The sequence below is a fragment of the Oncorhynchus mykiss genome, chromosome 24 (assembly GCF_013265735.2).
Source record: "Oncorhynchus mykiss isolate Arlee chromosome 24, USDA_OmykA_1.1, whole genome shotgun sequence".
In the NCBI taxonomy this organism is placed as follows: domain Eukaryota; kingdom Metazoa; phylum Chordata; class Actinopteri; order Salmoniformes; family Salmonidae; genus Oncorhynchus; species Oncorhynchus mykiss.
In genome coordinates this window covers 17,931,606-17,956,623 of record NC_048588.1, presented here as the reverse complement: position 1 = coordinate 17,956,623, position 25,018 = coordinate 17,931,606, and the positions used below count along the sequence as shown (strand labels likewise).

The window sequence follows — 25,018 nt, the reverse complement described above, 5'->3', positions numbered from 1 at the left end:
CCAAGCTTTACCTTCCTGCTTGATGTCTTGAGATGTTGCTTCAAAATATCCACATAAATTTCCTTCCTCATGATGCCAAAGCACCCCCACAACATGATGCTGCCACCCCCGTGCTTCACGGTTGGGATGGTGTTCTTCGGCTTGCAAGCCTCCCCCTTTTTCTTCCAAACATAACGATGGTCATTATGGCCAAACAGTTCTATCTTTGTTTCATCAGACCAGAGGACATTTGTCCAAAAAGTACGATCTTTGTCCCCATGTGCAGTTGAAAACCGTAGTCTGGCTTTTGTATGGCGGTTTTGGAGCAGAGGCTTCTTCCTTGCTGAGCGGCCTTTCAGATTATGTCGATATAGGACTCCTTTTACTGTGGATATAGATACTTTTGTTCCTGTTTCCTCCAGCATCTTCACAAGGTCCTTTGCTGTTCTTCTGGGATTGATTTGCACTTTTCGCACCAAAGTACGTTCATCTCTAGGAGACAGAACGCGTCTCCTTCCTGAGTGGTATGACGGCTGCGTGATCCCATGGTGTTTATACCTGCATACTATTGTTTGTACAGATTAATGTGGTACCTTCAGGCGTTTTGGAAATTGCTCCCAAGGATGAACCAGACTTGTGAATGTCTACAATTGATTTATTTTGATTTTCCCACGATGTCAAGCAAAGAGTCACTGAGTTTGAAGGTAGGCCTTGAAATACATCCACAGGTACACCTCCTATTGACTCAAGTTATGTCAATTAGCCTAACAGAAGATTCTAAAGCCATGACATCATTTTCTGGAATTTTCCAAGCTGTTTAAAGGCACAGTCAACTTAGTGTATGTAAACGTCTGACCCACTGGAATTGTGATACAGTAAATTATAAGTGAAATATTCCATCTGTAAAAAATTGTTGGAAAAATGACTCGTGTCATGCACGAAGTAGATGTCCTAACCGACTTGTCAAAACTATAGTTTGTTAACAAGACATTCGTGGAGTGGTTGAAAAACTAGTTTTAATGTCTCCAACCTAAGTATATGTAAACTATCGACTTCAACTGTATTCTTCAACATCACAAAATAAAGACAAATCGTATTCATGACTGCTACAAAATTAATTATTCATTCATATTAACATTTATCTACTTCGCTGTTTATTATTTATCAAATGAACCAGAATGTTCAGCGGAAGGTTTTAAGAAACCTCCCATGACACCAACCGCACAGAGAACTATCCTTAGCCACTCCTCTTCGTATAATTAACTGGAAATGTCCACTATATTCAAAACACTGTACAGTAAATCTATTTGAAATCAGAGGATTGAAACTTTATGAGACTGCAGAAATACTGACTTCCAGGTGTAGACTTATCTCCCAACTCACCTGCATACATCATCAAGTGTACAGACATGGTCAGTTATATAGAAAAAGCACAGTCACACTTTATTTGGATAGTCATGCTATCAACAATCTATCTGTTGATCAGAAACTGCTTTCTAAGGTTACAGTTAGGGTTGGGTAAGGTTTAGAATAAGGGTTTGGGTAAGGGTTAAGGTTAGAGTTAGGGCTAGAGTTAGGGTAAGGGTTACGTTTAGGGTTAGGATACAGGTTAAGGTTAGGGCTAGGGTTAGTTAGTTAGTTAGTTGAATTGGTACTGATAGTCTGTAAGCGCTTCTCTCCAGTTGACCAATATCTACTGCAGATGATCTGTATGCTTCACTCTTCCTGTTTTGATTGGTTGTTAGGTCTTAGTCACTAGTCCCAATCATCATAATATTAATAAAGAATAACATAATAGATGTCTGTCAGTTCTGTCCGTTTTTTAAAGACAACCATGATAGGGAATAGATAAAGGTTTGGACTACAAGAAGTGACACTAACAATGCAATTTAAGGTATAAAATATAAGCCACTGAAGAAGATGCTATTAGCTATGAATTGCACTTGAGAACTGGTGCCTGCAAAATGACACAATGTTTAAAAGCTTACTCATGGGGAGTTTACTTAGAGCGACAAGGGCAGTGGGGTCTCGGCGCTGAGCACACCCTCTGCAGTGGTCACCTTCTCAGAGTCCACACCTGGGAGAAGGCTGCAGCCAGGAGACTGAAAATGTTTGTATCAGAGGAGAGTACTCTCATGTGGCAGAAGTTATTATTGTCCATATCGGCATTCCAAATTGCACCCTATTCCTTCTATACTGTAGTGTGCTTCTTTTGACCAAGGCCTAAAGGGCTCTGGTCAAAAGTTGTGCACCATATAAGGAACAGTGTGCCATTTAGGACGTATCATTGCAATCATCACCCAAGAGATGTTAATTTACATTTACAGTTTGATAACTATCCAAACGTTCTGCTTTGTACTCATGTCATTTTCCTGGTGAAGTGTCTTGGCACGTAACCGTGTTAGTTTCTTCTCTCCTCGTGCTTTCCTGTTGTTATGACAGACACATTGGGGTTTGGAGTGTATCTTCAGTGTGTACAGTATGTGTATGACAGTCGGTGCCCACATTGAGTTCGGTCTACAGTATATGCTTTAGAGTGCACCTGGCTGTAGTATATTGTATGTGTATTGGGCTGCTATATTAAAAGGCTTGTCTCCCTCCTGCATCTGCTCTGGGATACCTTTACCAACAAAGATTTGGCATTGACCCTTAACTATAGGCTGCAGCACTGTACATGACTAAGAAATGTAGCATATATTCTAGCTTTGTCTGTCCAGTAGTTTTATGGGCTTTCAAAAACCATACATACAAAACATGTATTGTACCAAACACTGAAAAAATGACAAGTAGCAGGACCATGGACGTTAGAGGTAATCTCCCTATGCTGGGTGTGACATGCTGTGGGCCCACACAGCAGGCACGTAAATAATACACAGTACCTACTGCACAGACCTCATGGTACAAAAGCAACAACACGCCCAAAAGATTACACTGCAAAACGCACTGGTAGCAACAAAGGCTTGGCTTGAGCATTGCAAATAGTCATTTTATTTCCTGTTGTTGCACTTTTTGATCGTGTAAATCATGACCTTTTTGATTGAAACGTATAATTGTGCATTTCCTGTTTTGCTATCTATAGTTGGTTCTGGTTGGTCTGAGGGAGAGACCGAGAGCAGACCCAACAGAGACAGTATACAGCTGTGGAGATTTGTCAAGACCTTGTAAATGAAAACAAATACTTTGAGAAGACTGTCTGTGTAATCAGCAATTATTTGCATTGAGTTTCAAAAACAATTCCATGAAACGTTTTGTTATTAAGAATCATTTTATTTATTTATTTTTTATTTTTATTTTACCTTTATTTAACCAGGTAGGCAAGTTGAGAACAAGTTCTCATTTACAATTGCGACCTGGCCAAGATAAAGATAAAAATAATGGGGTGCAAAGGAGCAAAATAAATAAATAAATTAAATACAGTTGGGAAAGAGGTAGTTAATAGGGCTAAATTATAGGTGGGCTATGTACAGGTGCAGTAATCTGTGAGCTGCTCTGACAGTTGGTGCTTAAAGCTAGTGAGGGAGATAAGTGTTTCCTGTTTCAGAGATGTTTGTAGTTCGTTCCAGTCATTGGCAGCAGAGAACTGGAAAGAGAGGCGGCCAAAGAAAGAATTGGTTTTGGGGGTGACTAGAGAGATATACCTGCTGGAGCGTGTGCTACAGGTGGGAGATGCTATGGTGACCAGCGAGCTGAGATAAGGGGGGACTTTACCTAGCAGGGTCTTGTAGATGACATGGAGCCAGTGGGTTTGGCGACGAGTATGAAGCGAGGGCCAGCCAACGAGAGCGTACAGGTCGCAATGATGGGTAGTATATGGGGCTTTGGTGACAAAACGGATTGCACTGTGATAGACTGCATCCAATTTGTTGAGTAGGGTATTGGAGGCTATTTTGTAAATTACATCGCCAAAGTCGAGGATTGGTAGGATGGTCAGTTTTACAAGGGTATGTTTGGCAGCATGAGTGAAGGATGCTTTGTTGCGAAATAGGAAGCCAATTCTAGATTTAACTTTGGATTGGAGATGTTTGATATGGGTCTGGAAGGAGAGTTTACAGTCTAACCAGACACCTAAGTATTTGTAGTTGTCCACGTATTCTAAGTCAGAGCCGTCCAGAGTAGTGATGTTGGACAGGCGGGTAGGTGCAGGTAGCGATCGGTTGAAGAGCATGCATTTAGTTTTACTTGTATTTAAGAGCAATTGGAGGCCACGGAAGGAGAGTTGTATGGCATTGAAGCTTGCCTGGAGGGTTGTTAACACAGTGTCCAAAGAAGGGCCGGAAGTATACAGAATGGTGTCGTCTGCGTAGAGGTGGATCAGAGACTCACCAGCAGCAAGAGCGACCTCATTGATGTATACAGAGAAGAGAGTCGGTCCAAGAATTGAACCCTGTGGCACCCCCATAGAGACTGCCAGAGGTCCGGACAACAGACCCTCCGATTTGACACACTGAACTCTATCAGAGAAGTAGTTGGTGAACCAGGTGAGGCAATCATTTGAGAAACCAAGGCTGTTGAGTCTGCCGATGAGGATGTGGTGATTGACAGAGTCGAAAGCCTTGGCCAGATCAATGAATACGGCTGCACAGTAATGTTTCTTATCGATGGCGGTTAAGATATCGTTTAGGACCTTGAGCGTGGCTGAGGTGCACCCATGACCAGCTCTGAAACCAGATTGCATAGCAGAGAAGGTATGGTGAGATTCAAAATGGTCGGTAATCTGTTTGTTGACTTGGCTTTCGAAGACCTTAGAAAGGCATGGTAGGATAGATATAGGTCTGTAGCAGTTTGGGTCAAGAGTGTCCCCCCCTTTGAAGAGGGGGATGACCGCAGCTGCTTTCCAATCTTTGGGAATCTCAGACGACACGAAAGAGAGGTTGAACAGGCTAGTAATAGGGGTGGCAACAATTTTGGCAGATAATTTTAGAAAGAAAGGGTCCAGATTGTCTAGCCCGGCTGATTTGTAGGGGTCCAGATTTTGCAGCTCTTTCAGAACATCAGCTGAATGGATTTGGGAGAAGGAGAAATGGGGAAGGCTTGGGCGAGTTGCTGTTGGGGGTGCAGTGCTGTTGACAGGGGTAGGAGTAGCCAGGTGGAAAGCATGGCCAGCAGTAGAAAAATGCTTATTGAAATTTTCAATTATGGTGGATTTATCATTGGTGACAGTGTTTCCTATCTTCAGTGCAGTGGGCAGCTGGGAGGAGGTGTTCTTATTCTCCATGGACTTTACAGTGTCCCAGAACTTTTTTGAGTTAGTGTTGCAAGAAGCAAATTTCTGCTTGAAAAAGCTAGCCTTGGCTTTTCTAACTGCCTGTGTATAATGGTTTCTAGCTTCCCTGAACAGCTGCATATCACGGGGGCTGTTCGATGCTAATGCAGAACGCCATAGGATGTTTTTGTGTTGGTTAAGGGCAGTCAGGTCTGGGGAGAACCAAGGGCTATATCTGTTCCTGGTTCTAAATTTCTTGAATGGGGCATGTTTATTTAAGATGGTTAGGAAGGCATTTTAAAAAAATATCCAGGCATCCTCTACTGACGGGATGAGGTCAATATCCTTCCAGGATACCCCGGCCAGGTCGATTAGAAAGGCCTGCTCGCTGAAGTGTTTCAGGGAGCGTTTTACAGTGATGAGAGGAGGTCGTTTGACCGCTGACCCATTACGGATGCAGGCAATGAGGCAGTGATCGCTGAGATCTTGGTTGAAGACAGCAGAGGTGTATTTCGAGGGGAAGTTGGTTAGGATGATATCTATGAGGGTGCCCATGTTTAAGGCTTTGGGGAGGTACCTGGTAGGTTCATTGATCATTTGTGTGAGATTGAGGGCATCAAGTTTAGATTGTAGGATGGCTGGGGTGTTAAGCATGTTCCAGTTTAGGTCGCCTAGCAGCACGAGCTCTGAAGATAGATGGGGGGCAATCAGTTCACATATGGTGTCCAGAGCACAGCTGGGGGCAGAGGGTGGTCTATAGCAGGCGGCAACGGTGAGAGACTTGTTTTTAGAGAGGTGGATTTTTAAAAGTAGAAGTTCAAATTGTTTGGGTACAGACCTGGATAGTAGGACAGAACTCTGCAGGCTATCTTTGCAGTAGATTGCAACACCGCCCCCTTTGGCAGTTCTATCTTGTCTGAAAATGTTGTAGTTTGGAATTAAAATGTCTGAATTTTTGGTGGTCTTCCTAAGCCAGGATTCAGACACAGCTAGAACATCCGGGTTGGCAGAGTGTGCTAAAGCAGTGAATAGAACAAACTTAGGGAGGAGGCTTCTAATGTTAACATGCATGAAACCAAGGCTATTACGGTTACAGAAGTCGTCAAAAGAGAGCGCCTGGGGAATAGGAGTGGAGCTAGGCACTGCAGGGCCTGGATTCACCTCTACATTGCCAGAGGAACATAGGAGGAGTAGAATAAGGGTGCGACTAAAAGCAATAAGAATTGGTCGTCTAGAACGTCTGGAACAGAGAGTAAAAGGAGGTTTCTGGGGGCGATAAAATAGCATCAAGGTATAATGTACAGACAAAGGTAAGGTAGGATGTGAATACAGTGGAGGTAAACCTAGGTATTGAGTGATGAAGAGAGAGATATTGTCTCTAGAAACATCATTGAAACCAGGAGATGTCATTGCATGTGTGGGTGGTGGAACTAATAGGTTGGATAAGGTATAGTGAGCAGGACTAGAGGCTCTACAGTGAAATAAGCCAATAAACACTAACCAGAACAGCAATGGACAAGACATATTGACATTAAGGAGAGGCATGCTTAGTCGAGTGATCAAAAGGGTCCAGTGAGTGGAGAGGTTGGTTGAGGGTCACGGCGATTTAGACAGCTAGCCAAGCCAACCGGTAGCAAGCTAGCATAGGATGGAGTCTGTTGTTAGCCACCTCTTGCGTTCGGTCAGTAGATTAGTGGGGTTCCGTGAGGTAGAGGGGATTAATCCAAATCACACAACAACAACAAAAATAAGAACAATAGATATAGTTATAGAGGCCCGAGAAGAAAACATAATAATAATAAAAATAAATAAATTGTCCGATTGTCTATTCAGATAGCAGCCGGTAAGACAGCTAACGGTTAGCGGGCCGCAGATGGGCGTTCAGGTAACGTCGCGACAGAGGAGCCAGCCGGATCTCCTTCAGGTAGATAACGTCGGCAGTCCAGTTGTGAAGGCCCGGTGGGGCTCCGCGTAGGCAGTGAAACGGGTCCGGATAGGTGACTGCAGCCCAGGAGTGAATGATGGAACTCAGGAGTGATTGACGGAGCTGGCTAGCACCGGAACAATCGATGTTTGCTCCGGAATCGACGAAAGCCGACTGTCACACGGATAGCAGCTAGCTAGCTGTGAGATCCGGGTATGAATGTCCAGAGAGCAGTTGAAATCCAGGGACATGGAGAGAAAAATTGGTCCGGTATGTTCCGTTCCGAGCTGCGCCGTACAAAACTGGCGATAGATTTTCGAGCTAAAGGATAGCTGATGACCACAAACCGTGGTTTGCTGAATACTAACGATTTGCCAGTAAAGAAGCTAACTAGCTTCTGATTAGCTTCTGGGCTAGCTCCTGGCTAGCTTCTGGCTAGTTTCTGGCTAGCTTCTTGGAGTTTCTGGCTAGCTTCTTGGAGGATTACAGATCTGAGGTAAATAATAATTTTTTATACATATAAATTGGTGAGGCTGGTTGCAGGAGAGTGTTTAGAAGATGAGTTGATGGAAAATAAAAATAAAATGTATGTGAAAAAAGTTGTAAATATATATATATACAGGACACGACAAGACGAGGACAAAAGACGTCTGAACTGCTATGCGATCTTGGAGAAGAAGGACTGTGAATCATCATGAACAGAAGGACTGTGAAAACAGTCTACCAAGGAGTATAGCCGAGAGATGAGCTCTCTGGCGCATTGGCTGGTCTGAAAGTGATTGTTTAATTTGTGTGTTTAGGACTTGATAGCATGTCAGTGACACCAGCATTGTCTTTGTGTGAAATTCAACTGAGACCTTAGTGTGTTTAGGCTGGGTTTTGCAAACCAGTCAGTTATATGAAGCTCAGAGAGAAAGAGACATGGGCAACATGACTGCTAGCATGTTGGAGTCGTGAGTGACTTAGAACAGACTGACAGAGTTGGGGATGCGAAATGGACTCTGAGAAACCCAAGCCCATGATGGAGCTGACTGGGTTGTAACAGCTGTAATGGGTTTAGCTGGGCCGGGGGAGTCCCACTTGGCCTCTGCATTGGCCTGGCTGGCTCAGCCTGTTGCTGAGGCTGTCATGGCAGATGTCACTGGCAAGAGAGCAGAGAATGATCAGCTATACACCATACAGTTCTCCCAAAGAAGACAGGCTGTGCTGGAGGGTTGGTGGTCTCCCGAGCACACAGGGGAGGTGTAACATAACAATCAATTATCAACTGAATTGTACCTCTATCAGTAGACCAATGGATTTTGATGTTTAATGTGGAGAAACAAGTCAGTTTTATGCATTCTATTTCTAAGGTGTGGTCCGATCAAAAACAGAGAAACTATTGTGGTGTTGCTTGGCAACTGTTTCCACAGTAACCCTTGCTCAGAAACGTTCCACTGTGGTTTTCGAGGAGTGCCATGTATAGCAATGGGAAATTAAACTGATCACAAAAATGGCAACTAATGTAAAGAATGATTAAGTATGGTCCAAAGTGATGGGCATGTTTCAATACATGAATGGACATATAATGAACATGCCTTTTTTTATATGGTTACAGCTCACATGGAGGCTGTGCATGCAGCATGTACCCCTGACACCTGTGCAGGAAGTCACACACTTCAGTATAGGGAAACTTAACTCCTGGAGTGTTTTTTTTTTAGATAAAGAGACTGTGTGTCATGCCAAATCCCCTGCCATAACACATATGACTAGTATGACAGCCCCTTGAGATAAATGGCTCTTTAGTACTCAATCACAGGATAAACATACCTATTTGCACCTCTTCCTGCTGAGGAGTGCATGACAGAGACATAAGGACTTCATCTGTACACCTCTTATCAAAAGTGGGCACACCTTTACATGCATTGTGTTCCCTGACTGTTGACAGAAAAAAAGAATGGGACAAATGGCATGATGTTTCATTGTGGTCATTGGCAAGTGGTATTAGATCATTCTACAGAAGGAAGTTGGTGTCAAATACATTATGACATGTCTGTCTGAAGCAAGCCTAACATAGCCTCTGTATGAAGAACAATGAAGAAGAAAAAACTGACCTGAGGCACAATAGATGATACAGTCAGACACAAGGTGCCATCTAGTGGTATATTTACAAAGAAACAGGGACATTGAACATAAGGCCAATGACTATTTGTCTGTCAATTTTGAATAAACAAACACTGATAATCAAAGTAAACACAAACCTTAGAGCAATTTACCACACCACAAATATTTATTAAAAACAACATTGTTCTCAGACACATTTTCCACCAACTTCAAGTACAAAATCTCTTACCTAAACAAGTCACAGGGGCGCTTTGATACGTTTGACCTGTCCCATCCTAATTAAGGTCACAGGGGAAACACTGACCAAAACTAAGGTTCCTACCCTGCCACAATAATACAAGTGTTATTCCAGTTAGTTTTTTGTTACAAAAGCATGTGGATGGTGTCAGAGAGACATACTTGAATAGCCTACTGGGCGGTGACATGAGGGAATATCAATATGAACTATTGAACAAATAGGTGGTCATATTGTTGGAAATGATGTGGTATACTTCAGCATTTCAGAAATACCAATTTAAAAAAGTCTGACCGAAAACAAAAACAGGTGGATTTTTTTTTATTCAAGTGTTTACATTATGATATTATATTACTTTCATGTCAGCTAAGATGATTCAGAATAAGCTGCACATTTGAGCTCCTCACAATGCAGACTTTGTGTCGACGTAACTTGTTTTTCCCTCTTAAATCCTAAAAGCTATTCTGACACATGTTCCAGAAGTCCATTTGACATCTAGATGTGATATCACTCACTTCAATTTGTAAAACAGTAAAAAATATATATATTAAAAATAAAGCCTTTAGTCCTACTCTTTCTTTTGAAACGGCCCAAGATGAAAGATTGCTTGCACTATAGGACATTAATAACACCTGCGTACAAGAGCCAGCACATCATGCTAGAGAGAGCCATCCAGAGAAAAAACAAGAATGTTCATTTGCTACCTTTAATTATCTTCAACATCAACTGTATGAAAGCATGCAAAAATGACTTCTTTAGAATGGTACATATTTACATTGTAACAACCACATTTCAGCTCAATACATAGGTGTAATATTTGGAAAACACAGAGCTAATAGTACAAAAGGCATTCAGACCATTATGAGTAATATAGTACAGTACATCATGAACAGACAATGAAACCCTCTGTTAACAGCAGACACAAACATCACGCAGATGGAATAAGACAAAAGTTAAAAACCTAATACATGGTTTGTACTGTAGTTATCACAAATCTTTCTAAAAGACTGTAAGGGTGAGCTCTTTCATTTGGATCTCTCTTCAAATATATTACATTAATATTACATATTATATGAAGATACAGCAAAGAGTTTGCTTTGAACAGGTCTGTCCCCTAATTTAAACAGGTCTATCAGAAAAAAGGGTTTACCAGCAGCCCTCTGCAAGTGCACCATCATCTTCAGTAAGGTCCTCCAACTCTCCTTCTCCGTTTCCATCCAATTCTCCTTCTCTGCTTGATTTCCTGCGGGCAACACATGTTTTATTGTCCCCCATGATGAAATCGGGTCAGGGGGGACGACTATGGATCGGTCTCAGTACGTTTGCACATATGTTAGTCACACACAACATATTCTGGCGAAACTTGGGTGAATGATGTGTCTTGCCATAGAGATTCGGCATTTACAAAATTACACAGATTGGCCCAAGGGAGGCGCTATTGCAATCAACTCAAATTCCAACATTTTAACAAGCATATCTCCTGTACCGTTTGAGCTACAATCATGAGATTTTGTACATACAATGTCTTGCAAAAGTATTCAGATCCCTTTGGATTTCATCACGTTTTATTATGTTACAAAATGGGATAAAACATTTTTTTTTAAAAGATGAATAGAAATGAAATAACTATGTTATTAAATAACATGTTAGAAACACCTAGAAACACCTTTGGCATCGATTACGCCGGTGAGTCTTCGGTAATTCTTTTTTTTTCTTCTTTAAAAATCTTTTTTATATTGCAGCTAGATTTCAGCTTCCATCAACGTAATTTTCAATGGAATGTACTTTTATTTTCAATATATTTCCCTTTGTTATTTTCCCCTAACCCTACCACCCCTCCCCAAATTGGAGTAAATTAATGGACAACAACGCTTCTACTTCCAGTTTATACATACTATATACATTTTACAGACACAATGTGTTTTACAATAGTTAACTCTTGTTTGTTTTTAATCCCATCCTTCAGCTACCATCAACCCCTCCCATCTATCTCTGAAGACCATCCAGTTCTATTAGACATATATTGTTAACTGTGCTGTTTCACAAAAGTCTGCACCTATATACTGTACATTTTATGGACTCAGTATACTTTACATTAGTTATCTTGTTGTTTTTAGTCCCAACCTTCACCTGAACTCAACCCCTCCCATCTATCTAATTTTCTATTTGCCATATATTTTTTCAACTGTGCTGTGACGTTTCACAAAAGTTCTGAACCTTTCTATTCTCATAGTTTCTACAGAATGTAAATTAAATATAAAAATGGTTGCAAAAAGTATTACTACAGTTGAAGTCTGAAGTTTACATACACCTTAGCCAAATACATTTAAACTCAGATTTTCACAATTCCTGACATTTAATTTTAGTAAAAATTCCCTGTCTTAGGTCAGTTAGGATCACCACTTTATTTTAAGAATGTGACATGTCAAAATAATAGCAAAGAGAAAGACTTATTTTAGCTTTTATTTCTTTCATCACATTCCCACTGGGTCAGAAGTTTACTTACACTCAATTAGTATTTGGTAGCATTGCTACATTTCGGGTAGTCTTCCACAAGCTTCCCACAATAAGTTGGGTGAATTTTGGCCCATTCCTCCTGACAGAGCTGGTGTAACTGAGTCAGGTTTGTAGGCCTCCTTGCTCGTACACGCTATTTCCGTTCTGCCCACAAATGTTCTATAGGGTTGAGGTCAGGGCTTTGTGATGGCCACTCCAATACCTTGACTTTGTTGTCCTTAAGCCATTTTGCCACAACTTTGGAAATATGCTTGGGGTCATTGTCCATTTGGAAGACCCATTTGCTACCAAGCTTTAACTTCCTGACTGATGTCTTGAGATGTTGCTTCAATATATCCACATAATTTTCCTATCTCATGATGCCATCTATTCATGATCCCAGTCCCTCCTGCAGCAAAGCAACCCCACAACATGATGCTGCCACCCCCGTAATTCACGGTTGGGATGGTGTTCTTCGGCTTACAAGCCTCCCCCTTTTTCTTCCAAACATAACAATGGCCATTATGGCCAAACAGTTCTATTTTTGTTTCATCAGACCAGAGGACATTTCTCCAAAAAGTACGATCTTTGTCCCCATGTGCAGTTGCAAACCGTAGTCTGGCTTTTTTTATTGCGGTTTTAGAGCAGTGGTTTCTTCCTTGCTGAGCGGCCTTTCAGGTTATGTCGATATAGGACTTGTTTTACTATGGATATAGATACTTTTGTACCTGTTTCCTCCAGCATCTTCACAAGTTCCTTTGCTGTTGTTCTGGGATCGATTTGCACTTTTCTCACCAAAGTACGTTCATCTCTAGGAGACAGGCAGAGCTGTCAATTTTTTGGGTCCTTAAATTAAATTGGTATACCTTTTTATTGATCACAATTTTCTTTAACCAATTTTAGACTTTAATGGAGGGCCGACAGTCAAGTTCCTTACTTTTTCCTTCTTTCACTGGCGTCTTCCATTTTTGCCGTAATGCTGCAATTAGTTGGTTGTAATTTGGGTCAGAGCAGACATTTCCATATATTATTTTTAGCTGCATGTGTGACGTAACTCCATCAGTCCTATTTGTGATCTAATTTACAAAGATGCTACCTTATTTCTATTAGTATATTTGAGTTTAACCATATTTTTTGTTGCAGTATTTGTTCTGTCTTTTCTGGTGGATTAAACAGAAATTGCAACCAACTTTCTATGGCTTGTTTTAAAAATAGTGATATTTTGGAGATTATTTAATTTTCAAATAACCAGAAATTAGATGTTGTAATCTGGAAAAGGGACATTCTTGAACATGGCGTGAGACATTCTTACTAATCTGCTAGAGAACCAGTTTGGATTTAAGTATAACTTTTGTATTACTTTTGTATTACTGAAGCCTTTAGTGAGAGGTCTAATGGTTTAATGGTTACCCCTGTATATAGCCTCGTTATTGTTATTTTATTGTGTTACTTTTTTTACTTTAGTTTATTTAGTCAATATTTTCTTAACTCTGATTTCTTAACTGCATTGCTGGTTAAGAGCTTGTAAAGTAACCATTTCACAGTTAGCTCTGTATTCATCGCATGTGCCAAATAAAAATTGATTTGATTTTAGTTTTATTTAATTTGCCCTTTTTCTTTTCAAAATTATTCAAGCTCTGCCAAGATGTTGGGGATCATGGCTAGATAGCAATTCAAGTCTTCCCATAGATTTTCAGGAACATTCACTGTCTTCTTGGTAACTCCAGTGTAGATTTGGCCTTGTGTAGTAGGTTATTGTCCTACTGAAATGTGAATTCCTCTTCCAGTCTCTGGTGTAAAGCAGACTGAAGCATGTTTTCCTCTAGGATTTGCTTGTGCTTAGCTCTAAACCGATTATTTTTGTCCTGAAAATCTCCCCAGCATTTGCTGATGTCATACCATGATGCAGCCACCACCATGCATAAACACAAGGCAGTTACTCAGTGATGTGTTGTTTTGGATTTGATACCTTACTACCTTGTTAAAACCAAGATGTATGTTTTTGTCATTTAGGTCATTATTGTTGAGTACTATAACGGTATTGAGCCAGTAACAGTTTTCTACCATCAAAGACATTGAACTCTGTAGCTGTTTTAAAACCACCAATCGCATCGGCAATTTTTTATTTAAGTGAGCAAGTCGGTTAAGTACAAATTCTTACGTACAATGACAGCCTAGGAACAGTGGGTTAACTGCCTTGTTCAGGGTAGAGTGACAGATTTTCAACTTGTCAGCGCAGGGATTCGATCCACCAACCATTCGGTTACTGACCCAATACTCTAACCACTAGGCTACCCGCCACCCGTACATCCCTGAGCAGTTTCATTCCTGTCCTAAAGCTCAGTTCAGATGGACGACTGTATCTTTGATGTGTCTGTGTGGTTTAATATATAATCCACATCATAGTTATTAACTTGACCATAGTAAAAGAGATATTCTATGTATGTTGTTGTTACCCATCTACCAGTCACTGCCATTCTTTATGAGGCTTTCGAAAAGCTCCCTGGTCTTTATAGTTTTGTCTGTGCATGAAATTCAATACTTAACTGAGGGACCTTACAGATGTTGTATATATGAGGAACAGAGGAAGGTTTAGTCATTCAAAAATCATGTCAACACGTATTATTTCACACAGAGTGAGTCCATGTAACTTATTATGTGATTGTTAAGCAATATTTTACTCCTGAACTAATTTAGGCTTGCCTAAAAAAGGGTCTGAAAACGTATGCAATGACTATATTTTAGTTATGTAATTTATACAGAATATATACTTTTTTGCCCCCTCTGACAAATTACTATAAAATCCATTACTATTAAATCCATCCTAACACAACATGTGAAGAACTCAAAGGGGTCTGAATACTTTTGCAACTTGCAAAGCATCTCCTCATGAGCAACACGTGTCCCATAAGGACCTACTATCTCGGCCTATTACAATTTCCAGAACCTATACTTTTTTTACCCCAGCAAATGTTTTACAAGCATATCTCCAGTCCCTTTTGAGCTACAGTCATGACATTTTATACTGACAGTGCATTCAGAAAGTATTCAGATCCTTTGACTTTTTACACATTTTTTTACGTTACAGCCTGGTTTTAAAATCAATCAATTAATCATCAATCTACACACAATACCCAACAATGACAAAACGAGAAAAAAAATGTATGCATCTCCTCATGATAAGTCCTGTTTTATATCAATGCATCTCCCTATCAGGCAGTGGAGTCTGGTCTCTAACATCCCGTCCAATGTGAGCTATCAAGTTTTGATTTCCAGCAAGGGAAAAAATGTGTTTAAAAAAAAATCTTTCTCATTAATCCCCGCGACATACATTTGTATAATTGTCACTAAATGTCACTAATTGGCCCAAGGGGGGGGGGGGGGGGGGGGGGGGGGCTCTGCATCATTCGTGGGGGACAACCTGTTTATTGTTTCCTTGTTACTATGTGTTGTTAAAGGAAACTAGAAGGGGAAGGGTCATGACAAGAAGAACTCTGCATTAAATGCCATGCATGTCAGGAACAGCATTACCAATCAGGTCCAATACACATCAACTCTCAGCAGCGCATAAAAAGACAGTACTGAGACCATAGAAATAGAATCACATAGAGTAGAATGATAGTGATCAAACCCCAGAAGAAAACCTGTTAGCACAAGACTGGCATTGCGTCCCAATTCCAAATTGCAAAATATTCCCTATATAGTATGCACTACTTTTAACCAGGGCTCTTACCTCAATGAAGGATGAACCTCGGTTTCCAGTCGCCCCCAAGAGTCCCTGCAATGGGTAAGAGATAGACAAGAAAAGGACAATATCAGCAAATATGTGCTTGTTAAAGACTGCACATCAATGGTAAATAAGCAATGTAATCATAAAGTTACATTACATGATGGAGATAGATACTGTAGAAAAAAAATCTGAACATTTATGATGGACTAATTAATATTAGCATATTTCGTTAAGGCACAATCTAATAAACCACTTAGCAATGTCATCAAAGCTGTTGTGTGCCCTGATGTAGTTGACTGAGCTGAACTGTAAGTGTGTGAGAAGAAGACAGCTGTGTGTGGCATCGGAGTCGTCATGCTCATAGAGGGCACAGGGGCATGTGCCCCCTCAGATTTGTCATTTTTTGTTGTTTTGTTTTGTTGTTTCTCTGTAATACTACTAGCCACTTTGACATTTTATGAAGTTGGCATTAGCTAACCCAGATAGGTTCCTAATCTCCCAACCTCGTAACTAGCTACCAAGAAGCCATTTCAGGCTATCAATCAAGTTAGTTGTACAACCATAGACGACGCGTCCAGCTTCCACTAAAGTAAATTGAATTACCAGAATTATATAGCCTAATTAGCCTATTCCTGTCGAGACATAAATACATGAAGTCGTTCAAAAGAGGCTACTACACCAGAAAGCATGATTTGGCCACAGAGGATCATTAGCTTATTTAAAAAAAAATAAGCTGTCGATTTTAAATCACATTGCCTACAGTCGGAATTTGGGCAGCGCACGCGGCAAATGCCAAATATATGAGTGTTGAGTTGCAACTGTCAATGAAAAGTAGGGCCCAGCCAGGTACAGTGCCTTCGGAAAGTATTCAGACCCCTTGACTTTTTTGTTACGTTGCAGCTTTATTTTAAAATGGACGAAAAAAAAAAAATCCTCAGCAATCTACAAAAAATACCCCATAACACCAAAGCAAAAACAGATTTTCCATTATTTTGCACATTTATTAAAAATAAAACAAAAAACAGGTGCATCCTGTTTCTCTTGATCGGAGTTCACCTTTGGTAAATTCAATTGATTGGACAAGATTTGGATAGGCACACACCAGTCTACATAAGGTCCCACAGTTGACAGTGCATGTCAGAGCAAAAACCAAGCCATGAGGTCGAGGGAATTGTCCGTAGAGCTCCGAGACAGGATGGTGTTGAGGCACAGATCTGGGGAAGGGTACCAAAAAATGTCTGCAGCATTGAAGGTCCCCAAAAACACAGTGGCCTCCATAAGTCTGAAAAGGAAGATGTTTGGAACCACCAAGACACTTCCTATAGCTGGCTGCCCAGCCAAACTGAGCAGTCGGGGGAGAACGGCCTTGGTCAGGGAGGTAACCAAAAACCTGATGGCCACTCTGACAGAGCTCCAGAGTTTCTCTGTTGACATGGGAAAACTTTCCAGAAGGACACCCATCTCTGCAGCACTCCACCAATAAGGCCTTTATGATAGAGTGGCCAGACGGAAGCCACTCCTCAGTAAAAGGCACATGACAGCCCGCTTGGAGTTTGCCAAAAGACACCTAAAGACTCTCAGACCATGAGCAACAAGATGCTCTGGTCTGATGAAACAAAGATTGAACTCTTTGTTCTGAATGCCAAGCGGCATGTCTGGAGGAAACCTGGCACCATCCCTACGGTGACGTATGGTGGTGGCAGCATCATGCTGTGGGAATGTTTTTCAACGGCAGGGACTTGGAGACTAGTCAAGATCGAAGGAAAGATGATCGGAGCAACGTATAGAGAGATCCTTGATGGAAACCTGCTCCAGAGTGCTCAGGACCTCAGACTGGGGCGAAGGCTCACCTTCCAACAGGACAACGACCCTAAGCACACAGCCAAGACAGTGCAGGAATGGCTTCGGGATAAGTCTCTGAATGTTCTTGAGGGGCCCAGCCAGAGCCCGGACTTGAACCTGATCGAACATCTCTGGAGAGACCTGAAAATAGCTGTGCAGGGACACTCCCCAACCAGGCTGACAGAGCTTGAGAGGATCTGCAGAGACGAATGGGAGAAACTCCCCAAATACAGGTGTGCCAAGCTTTGTAGCGCCATACCTAAGAAGACTTGAGGCTGTAATCACTGCCAAAGGTGCTTCAACAAAGTACTGAGTAAAGGGTTTCAATACTTATGTAAATGTAATATTTCCATTTTTTAAATATAAATTAGCAAAACATGGGGTATTGTGTGTAGATTGATAAGGAAAAATAAACGATTTAATCAATTTTAGAATAAGGCTGTAACTAAATTTAGAAAAATTCAAGGGGTCTGAATACTTTCTGAAGGCACTGTATATTGCAATATTTCAAAATACAATTGCAGGAAAATTGTTTGGAAAGCAAATGGTTATTACTGTAAAGAGAAGACAAAGAAAATACTCTTGTCTTTTAGTTATCAAAATTATCAACTTAATTTAGCGAACAGTGTAGCCTATCTTATTGCTGCGAGTGGAGAGCATTGGCCATGTCCACAGTGAGTGTGTATATTCACTCTTTATCATTGTTGGATCAGTGCCACTTGAAAGTTTGTTTTTGGACAAGAATTTCTTCCCCCAGGTTAGATGGACGTCCTATTGTATTTGTGTCTCCTCTTCTCATAGCCATATTAGATGGATCAATGTCGTTTTTTCTTTTCAGTCATAAGAGACGGTAGCAGCAACATTATGTACACAATAAGTAAAAAAAAAAAGAAAAAAGTAAGTTACACAGAATGCTAAAAATCTAACAAAATACCCTCTAATTAAAGCTGACAGTCTGCACGTTAACCTCCTAGTCATTGTATAATTTCAAAACCAAAGTGCTGGAGTACAGAGTCAAAACAACAGAAAATGTGTGACTGTCTCAATACATTTGGAACTCACTATATGTCATGTTTCTCATTGTAGCTTCAGTCTTCTGCCATACACCTGTCCTTACAGTATTCTGTATATGTACGCTTCTTTTGTGTTAAGCCCATTTACAGTAGCCTATATATCTAACCGACTCTGTGTATTTCTGTCACTTTGTTTTGTTTTGTTTGTTTCCTAATCCCAAAATCGGCAGATAAAGAAAGCAGATAAGGAGGATTTATAGGGGACTTACGCAAGGAGACCTCCTGGAGCAGACATAGACCTCTCTGCCCTCCTGTTGTGACACTCAAAGGGGTTACTAAAAGACCTCTTCCTCAGCATGGACTTCACCAGGATCTAACGTGGGGAGAGTGAGTGTCAGAGGTCCATCCCAAAAGGCAACCTATTCTCTATAGTGCACTACTTTTGACCAGAGCCCTATAAACCCTGGTCAAAAGTAGTGCACTATATTGTGAAAAGGCTGCCGTTTGGGAAACATATTCACTGTAGCAATCTGCCTTATGACAAAAATGTTCCCTGACCATAGGTATTGACCTGGAAAAACTCTGGGCCCTGGTGTAGGTCCCAAACTTTTTCCCTTGTTAAAACACAAAAACTCCTGGCCCTATTTGTGATAGATGGGTAAGTTAGTAAGTAAGTCTTGTCCGAGCCAGAACAAGAGCTGTATATCCCCTGGACAGGACACTAGTGAACTGACTCACCACAGCAGACAGACTGGGGATGAGTTTGATGGAGTTTTGGACCTCCTCCTCAGTCACCTCCACCACGGTGCAGTGTTCTTCCTCCAGGGGTAGAAGGTCAGTGCCATCCTCCGTCACCCACGGGTGCTCCTGGCAACAAACAGGAGGGGAAACACAATCGTCCCACAACACATATAAGACAGCTCTACCAGGACAGTAAAACATTCATTTGAAGTGTCATAGATGGTTTCATGAAGGATTTGCTTTTTATAGGCACTATTGAAGGTCTAGATCTGCCCCCTTTTACCTTGATTTCAGGAATGGTGATCCTTGAATCAGGATTTTTATCCAGCATCCTTATAATAAGCTCCTTCAACTCCTTGCATACTTCAGGCCTGTGGTACCAAAGAGTGACTGAGATGACCACCCACCAAATAGAATAGAACCATCTACAGTACAGTAACTACAGTAGCAGTGAATGGCTAGGAACGTTAAAACAATACTATTACTATGTTATTATCAAGTTATTACATGCTATAATGTGAAGTTCTACCCATATTTTAGAGTGGTGCATAGAGAACAGACTAAATTGTTTTTGCATGGTAAATAGTGTCCCTTAGTGGAACTCACGTGTTTGGGAACTCCACAGGCCTGTTCCTGATCTTATTGTGCAGGCCGATGATGTATTCATCGATGAAAGGGCACTGATATAGGAAGATAGTGAAGAAGAAAAGGCATTAAAATGCTGCTATAAAACGATAGGCTACATGCATACACATGCTGTCTGTTTCCCACATAAACCATTAAATGTATTTATTTTGTGGGATGCAACGGTTGATCAAAATATAGTTGTAGTCCTCAGCATAATGGACACAGTAAATCCATGGCAGAATACCGTACATTATGATAATAACAGAACCTACCTTCCCATAGACAAAGCAGTACAGGGTGACTCCCATGGCCCACACATCCAAGGCCTAACAAACATGAACATTGACCATTACTTTACAAAGAGAGCTTGCTGTATATTTTACAGTACAGTAAAATGTTGACGTTTGATACCAAGTCAATTTCTAAGTATTTTTGATACCAGTCAATGTAATACATTTTCATGGGGTAAATATTATTCTAGGATACAATCAAAGATGAGTGACCTGATTAGATAAATTAGCAATTAGTGTCTAACCTTGCCAGTAAAGCTCTGTTCATGATCAGTCATCATCTCTGGGGCCATGAAGGCTGGAGTCCCTGCTGAGCTGGACAGGAGAGCATCACTCCCCTCAAACTGGTTACTGACACCAAAGTCTGCAATCTTCACATGCCCATTGTCTCCCAGTAACAGGTTGGAAGGCTTGATGTCTCTGTGGATGATCTTCTGGTAGTGCACTGAGAAGGAGGAAGAGAGAATAGGACCAGGGAAAAAGGACAGGAAACACTGATTTAGTTCTCTTTTTTTAGATAAACTTTTATAAGTATACAAACAGCATTGCCCATTTGATTTAGGTTTTGACATTCAGCTGTCAAAGCACCAACTGATCCTGTCTTTTCAGGAAGGATCTGACTAGTGACTTGCAAACCAATGTCTTGCTAAAACATGAGCAGGGTTAGCAGTATGCTGCAGGTCTCTGAGCAGAATACTATTAGGCCATACGTCCTTAATGGCACTCTATTCCCTATTTAGTGCACTATTTTTGACCATGGCCCTTAGGGTTCAGGTCAAAAGTAGTGCACTACTGTATATAGGGAACACGGTGCCATTTGAGACGAAATCCAGGTGGAGGACTTACAGTATTCAATCCCCAGGATGATGTCCCTGAAGTAAAAGCGGGCTTGTTCCTCTGTGAAGGGAGTGTCTGAGGGCACCTCCATCACTGGGCTAGGACCCAGGAAAAGCAACAGAGACAGAGAAAGGTAAGTAAGCATCACCACCATAATCTTCCAAACAGTGGTCTTCCTACCAATAACAATGCCTGAAGCTTGTCATTGGTATCTTATATTCCTTAAAAATGGATACCTTATATTCACCAAATTTAGTAACTGGAGGAATTATATATAAATAACAAAATTCTTAATTTAAGTGTTATATACAGTATAATAATATAATAATAAGAATATAAGCCATTTAGCAGATGCTTTTATCCAAAGTGACTTACATGCGTAGTTATGTTTTACATATGGGTGGTCCCAAGAATCAAACCCACTACCCTGGCATTACAAGCACCATGCTCTACCAACTGAGCTACAAAGGACCAGTGTTATAATGTAATGTAATACAGTATATTTCAGAAAGGAGTAAAACGTACCCTTTTGGCAGTAACTCAAAGGCTAGAAAATAAACAAACAGAGAATTAAATGACTAGTCATATTAGTTTCTATGTAATAATCAAACTGGACAGACTATTATAATATACAAACTATGGACCTAGTACAAGGAGATACAACAGAAAACATAGTTTACCATGTAACACCTTGTATCACCATTCAGTGCACTGACATGATGAATGCATACTTACCCATGTGGAGATTGTCTTCAGCAGGATCATCAAGAACCTACAATTGGAAGGTGTAAATCTCTGAAATTAATAAAACTAAATGTAAATGAACTAAATGAACCTTTTAAATCTTCCACTTATGTATGTCAGTGTGTTCACCTCCACCAGATGGACAATGTTAAGGTGGTCTAGTTTCTTCAGGATGGCGATCTCCTGGTAGACTCTCTCCAGTGGCCCCAGGGGTTTGGGTGGCAGTCCCTGTTCTGTGCTGGCTCCTCGGGGAGGGGGGCGTCCTATAACCAACCGCCATTATATATAGTGGTGATCATCACCAGTTCATGTTCATACCAGTACCAAAGCACATACTAGACTTAAAAGGAATATTTTCACCTACGAGGAAATCCACACATCTTCATCAGCTTCTTTTTTGAAAAAACTTTCATTGCCTATGCAAGGAAAGACATGATCAGTTTGCTCCTATAGTATAATCGTCAAAAAGGCCAAAAAAAGAGAGTTGAGGAACTGTACATTTCTCTGCTCCCACAAAGGAGATGATAAAGAACGAAATGTGCAGAGAATCTTACATAGTATTGTTCATCATCTTCATTGTAAGCTAATCTCACCACACCATATGAGCCCTACAATAGAAAAAGAAGAAAGTCTGACAGAATCATTTTGATTTATTACACAAGAGTTCTTTATGAAATAATGTTTTCTCTTGTCAGACAAATTCAGCATCTATTCTAACTTTTCCTTTCTTACCTTTCCAATCTCATCCTTCAACTTGTATTGGTTGAGCTGGATACAATCCTAGGGAGATACAAAGTGAAGGGCATTTGGTGGTGGGATAATGCACATTGACTACACATTATTTAGGCTCATGCCTATTTCTTTTGAGACTTCATGGATGGGTCCTAAATGGCACCCTATCCCCCATATACTGTGTCTCGAATGGCACCCTATTCCCCTATGGGCCCTTGTCAAAAGTAGTACACTATATAAGGAATAGGGTGCCATTCAGGACAGAACCCTGACCTCCATTTGGGACACAGGCCTGACCTCTGACCTGGGAATCTGAAATGGACACCCGCTTGGACTCGATGGTGGGCTGTCGAGCCTCTCGCGGCTGGGTTGATCGCTCCTGCAATGATAGCTTCCTGTCTGACAATGACAGCTTCCGGCGCGCTGGTGCAAGGGGCCTTCGGTGGCCGTTGGGAGGGGTCATCCGGTTGGATGCCACGTTCATGGCGGCCACCATGTCAGCCAGCTCTGCATTGTGCTCAGAGTCCAGCTCTGCCAGCTCTGTCAGTCCATCAGTGTCTTCACTCATGGTTATCCCTGACCCCGTTCCTTTCCCGGTTCAATCACAGAGAAAGGTCAGAGATGTCATAGGGGCCAGCTAATTAGATAATTAACATTAAATCGTACATTTTAACCGACATTCATTAGCGTTCTGTACTTGTTCATCAAGCTGCTTCTTGCTACAGAAATAGGAGATTCTGCCCTAGAGATTCCTCAGTCAAGGCTTACTTACTTAACCAAGATTCAACTGTAACATCTCCCCGATATGGGAGACTACACTCAACTGGCTTTCCAATTTTGAATATCGAAAATGTTTTCCAAATGCTATTTTGTAGAATTAAGGCATGCACATGAACTAGAAATAGCTTATTATTTAAAGGGTAAGTAAGCAAAAAAACAGTATGGCAATTGAATGAACTGTAATTGGCTTGTACATTTCTACATGTACAATACAAAACTAAATGACTATGACTTTTCATGGAAATAATATGTCTAAATGCATCATAGATGACAACCACCTGAGCTCTGCTGCCTACCGATTCCTGTCAACACAAATAGCACTAACTGCAAATCCCTTCCAAATCCACCACTAAAACGTTCACATCCACACAAATCAGATTTTCTGCAAATTACATAAAGGAAGCATATTCATATTATGGCTGTTTTACTTACACACAGCTTGAGGATCCTACATTGCTTCTCAGTGTGTATAAGCTGCAGGGTCTGTCCTGCTGATGTTTAAGTGAGGAAAACCCCTTTGTGTCTCAGGTCAGGACTTTCACTGCTGAGCCAAGGACTACAGGATTACTCCAGCCTTAACGATAAACCCTGGCCGTATTTAGCCTCGTTAAGGTTATTCTGAGGGTGGCAGTCAGTGTATACATTGATCAACTCCACCCCTGGGCCAAAGCATCGGGACATTAGGTCTGTGGGCCAAAGCATCGGGACATTAGGTCTGTGTCCCAAATGGCACTATTCCCTACATAGTGCATTACTTTTGACCAAATACCTATGGGCTCTGGTTAAAAGTAGTGTACTATGTAGAGAATATGGTCCCATTTGGGACACATACTGGGAGTTACGGCCAGGAAACAGTTAAATCAGCCATAATGGAGACATGAGATTGCTGTTAGGAAAACCACTGGAAGGGAAGGCTTGATGGTGGAACATCCTTCTAATCTGTATGTGATTTCTAGCTGAGTTGAGTGCACCAGGAAGTTCTTAAGCTTGCTGTTTACCTCAGAACAAATTGGCTCAAGTGTTACATAAAACCCCTGGAGAAAAGTTTCCAACACTGAACAGAGAATACCAATCAACCAACCAGAACTGGTTGAAGATAGTGTTTGTTTGGATGACTTCTAATACAAAACAATAGAATTGTATCAAACGATTTGAAATACATGATATGTATTAATTTGTGAATGTTCATCATTCATTTCATGTATTTTTGTATTTGTATGTATTATGGATCCCCATTAACTGCTGCCAACACATCAGCTACTCTTCCTGGGGTCCAGAACAATTCAGGCAATTTTCAAACATTACAATACTTTCACAGATTTCACAACACACTATGTGCCATTAGGCCCCTACTTCACCACTACCACATATCTACATTACTAAATCAATGTGTATGTAGTGTGTGTGTGTGTGTGTGTGTGTGTGTGTGTGTGTGTGTGTGTGTGTGTGTGTGTGTGTGTGTGTGTGTGTGTGTGTGTGTGTGTGTGTGTGTGTGTGTGTGTGTGCCAATGTTTGTGATATGGTACAAATGACAATTGGTATGATACGTTACGAATTGCAGTTCGTACAAATCCGTACAATATGTTACGAATTTGCTAAATGTATGATATGTTATGAATTACAATTTGTTGTGGCTACTGTTAGCTAGATGGCTAGGTGGCTAACGCTAATGTTAGCTACAGTAGATGGCTAATGTTAGCTAGGTTAGGGGTTAAGGTTAGGGTTAAGGTTAGGAGTTAGGT

The 25,018-nt window shown here is 41.0% G+C and overlaps 1 protein-coding gene across 1 annotated transcript; it reads right to left on the bottom strand.

Annotated features, from left to right (window-relative positions):
- Positions 1-1,982: 1,982 nt before the first annotated feature.
- On the bottom strand, positions 1,983-23,064 carry LOC110503359 (calcium/calmodulin-dependent protein kinase kinase 1-like). Its single transcript, XM_021581720.2, has 15 exons — positions 22,801-23,064; positions 22,497-22,544; positions 22,319-22,372; positions 22,129-22,180; positions 21,894-22,027; positions 21,756-21,792; positions 21,546-21,567; positions 21,030-21,118; positions 20,429-20,628; positions 20,166-20,219; positions 19,873-19,946; positions 19,550-19,637; positions 19,264-19,392; positions 18,795-18,898; positions 1,983-2,067 (listed from the first exon to the last, which is right to left on the bottom strand). Exons 1-15 carry the CDS (start codon positions 23,062-23,064, stop codon positions 1,983-1,985), a joined length of 1,434 nt encoding a protein of 477 aa, XP_021437395.2.
- Positions 23,065-25,018: the final 1,954 nt, after the last annotated feature.

Coding starts and splice junctions, on each gene's coding strand:
- LOC110503359 (XM_021581720.2), bottom strand. CDS start 23,064: ATGAGTGAAGACACTGATGGACTGACAGAGCTGGCAGAGCTGGACTCT. Junction 19,638..19,872: donor CCTGTGGAGTTCCCAAACAC/GTGAGTTCCACT, acceptor TTGGTACCACAG/GCCTGAAGTATGCAAGGAGT. Junction 19,393..19,549: donor TCACCATTCCTGAAATCAAG/GTAAAAGGGGGC, acceptor GTTTGTTGCCAG/GAGCACCCGTGGGTGACGGA.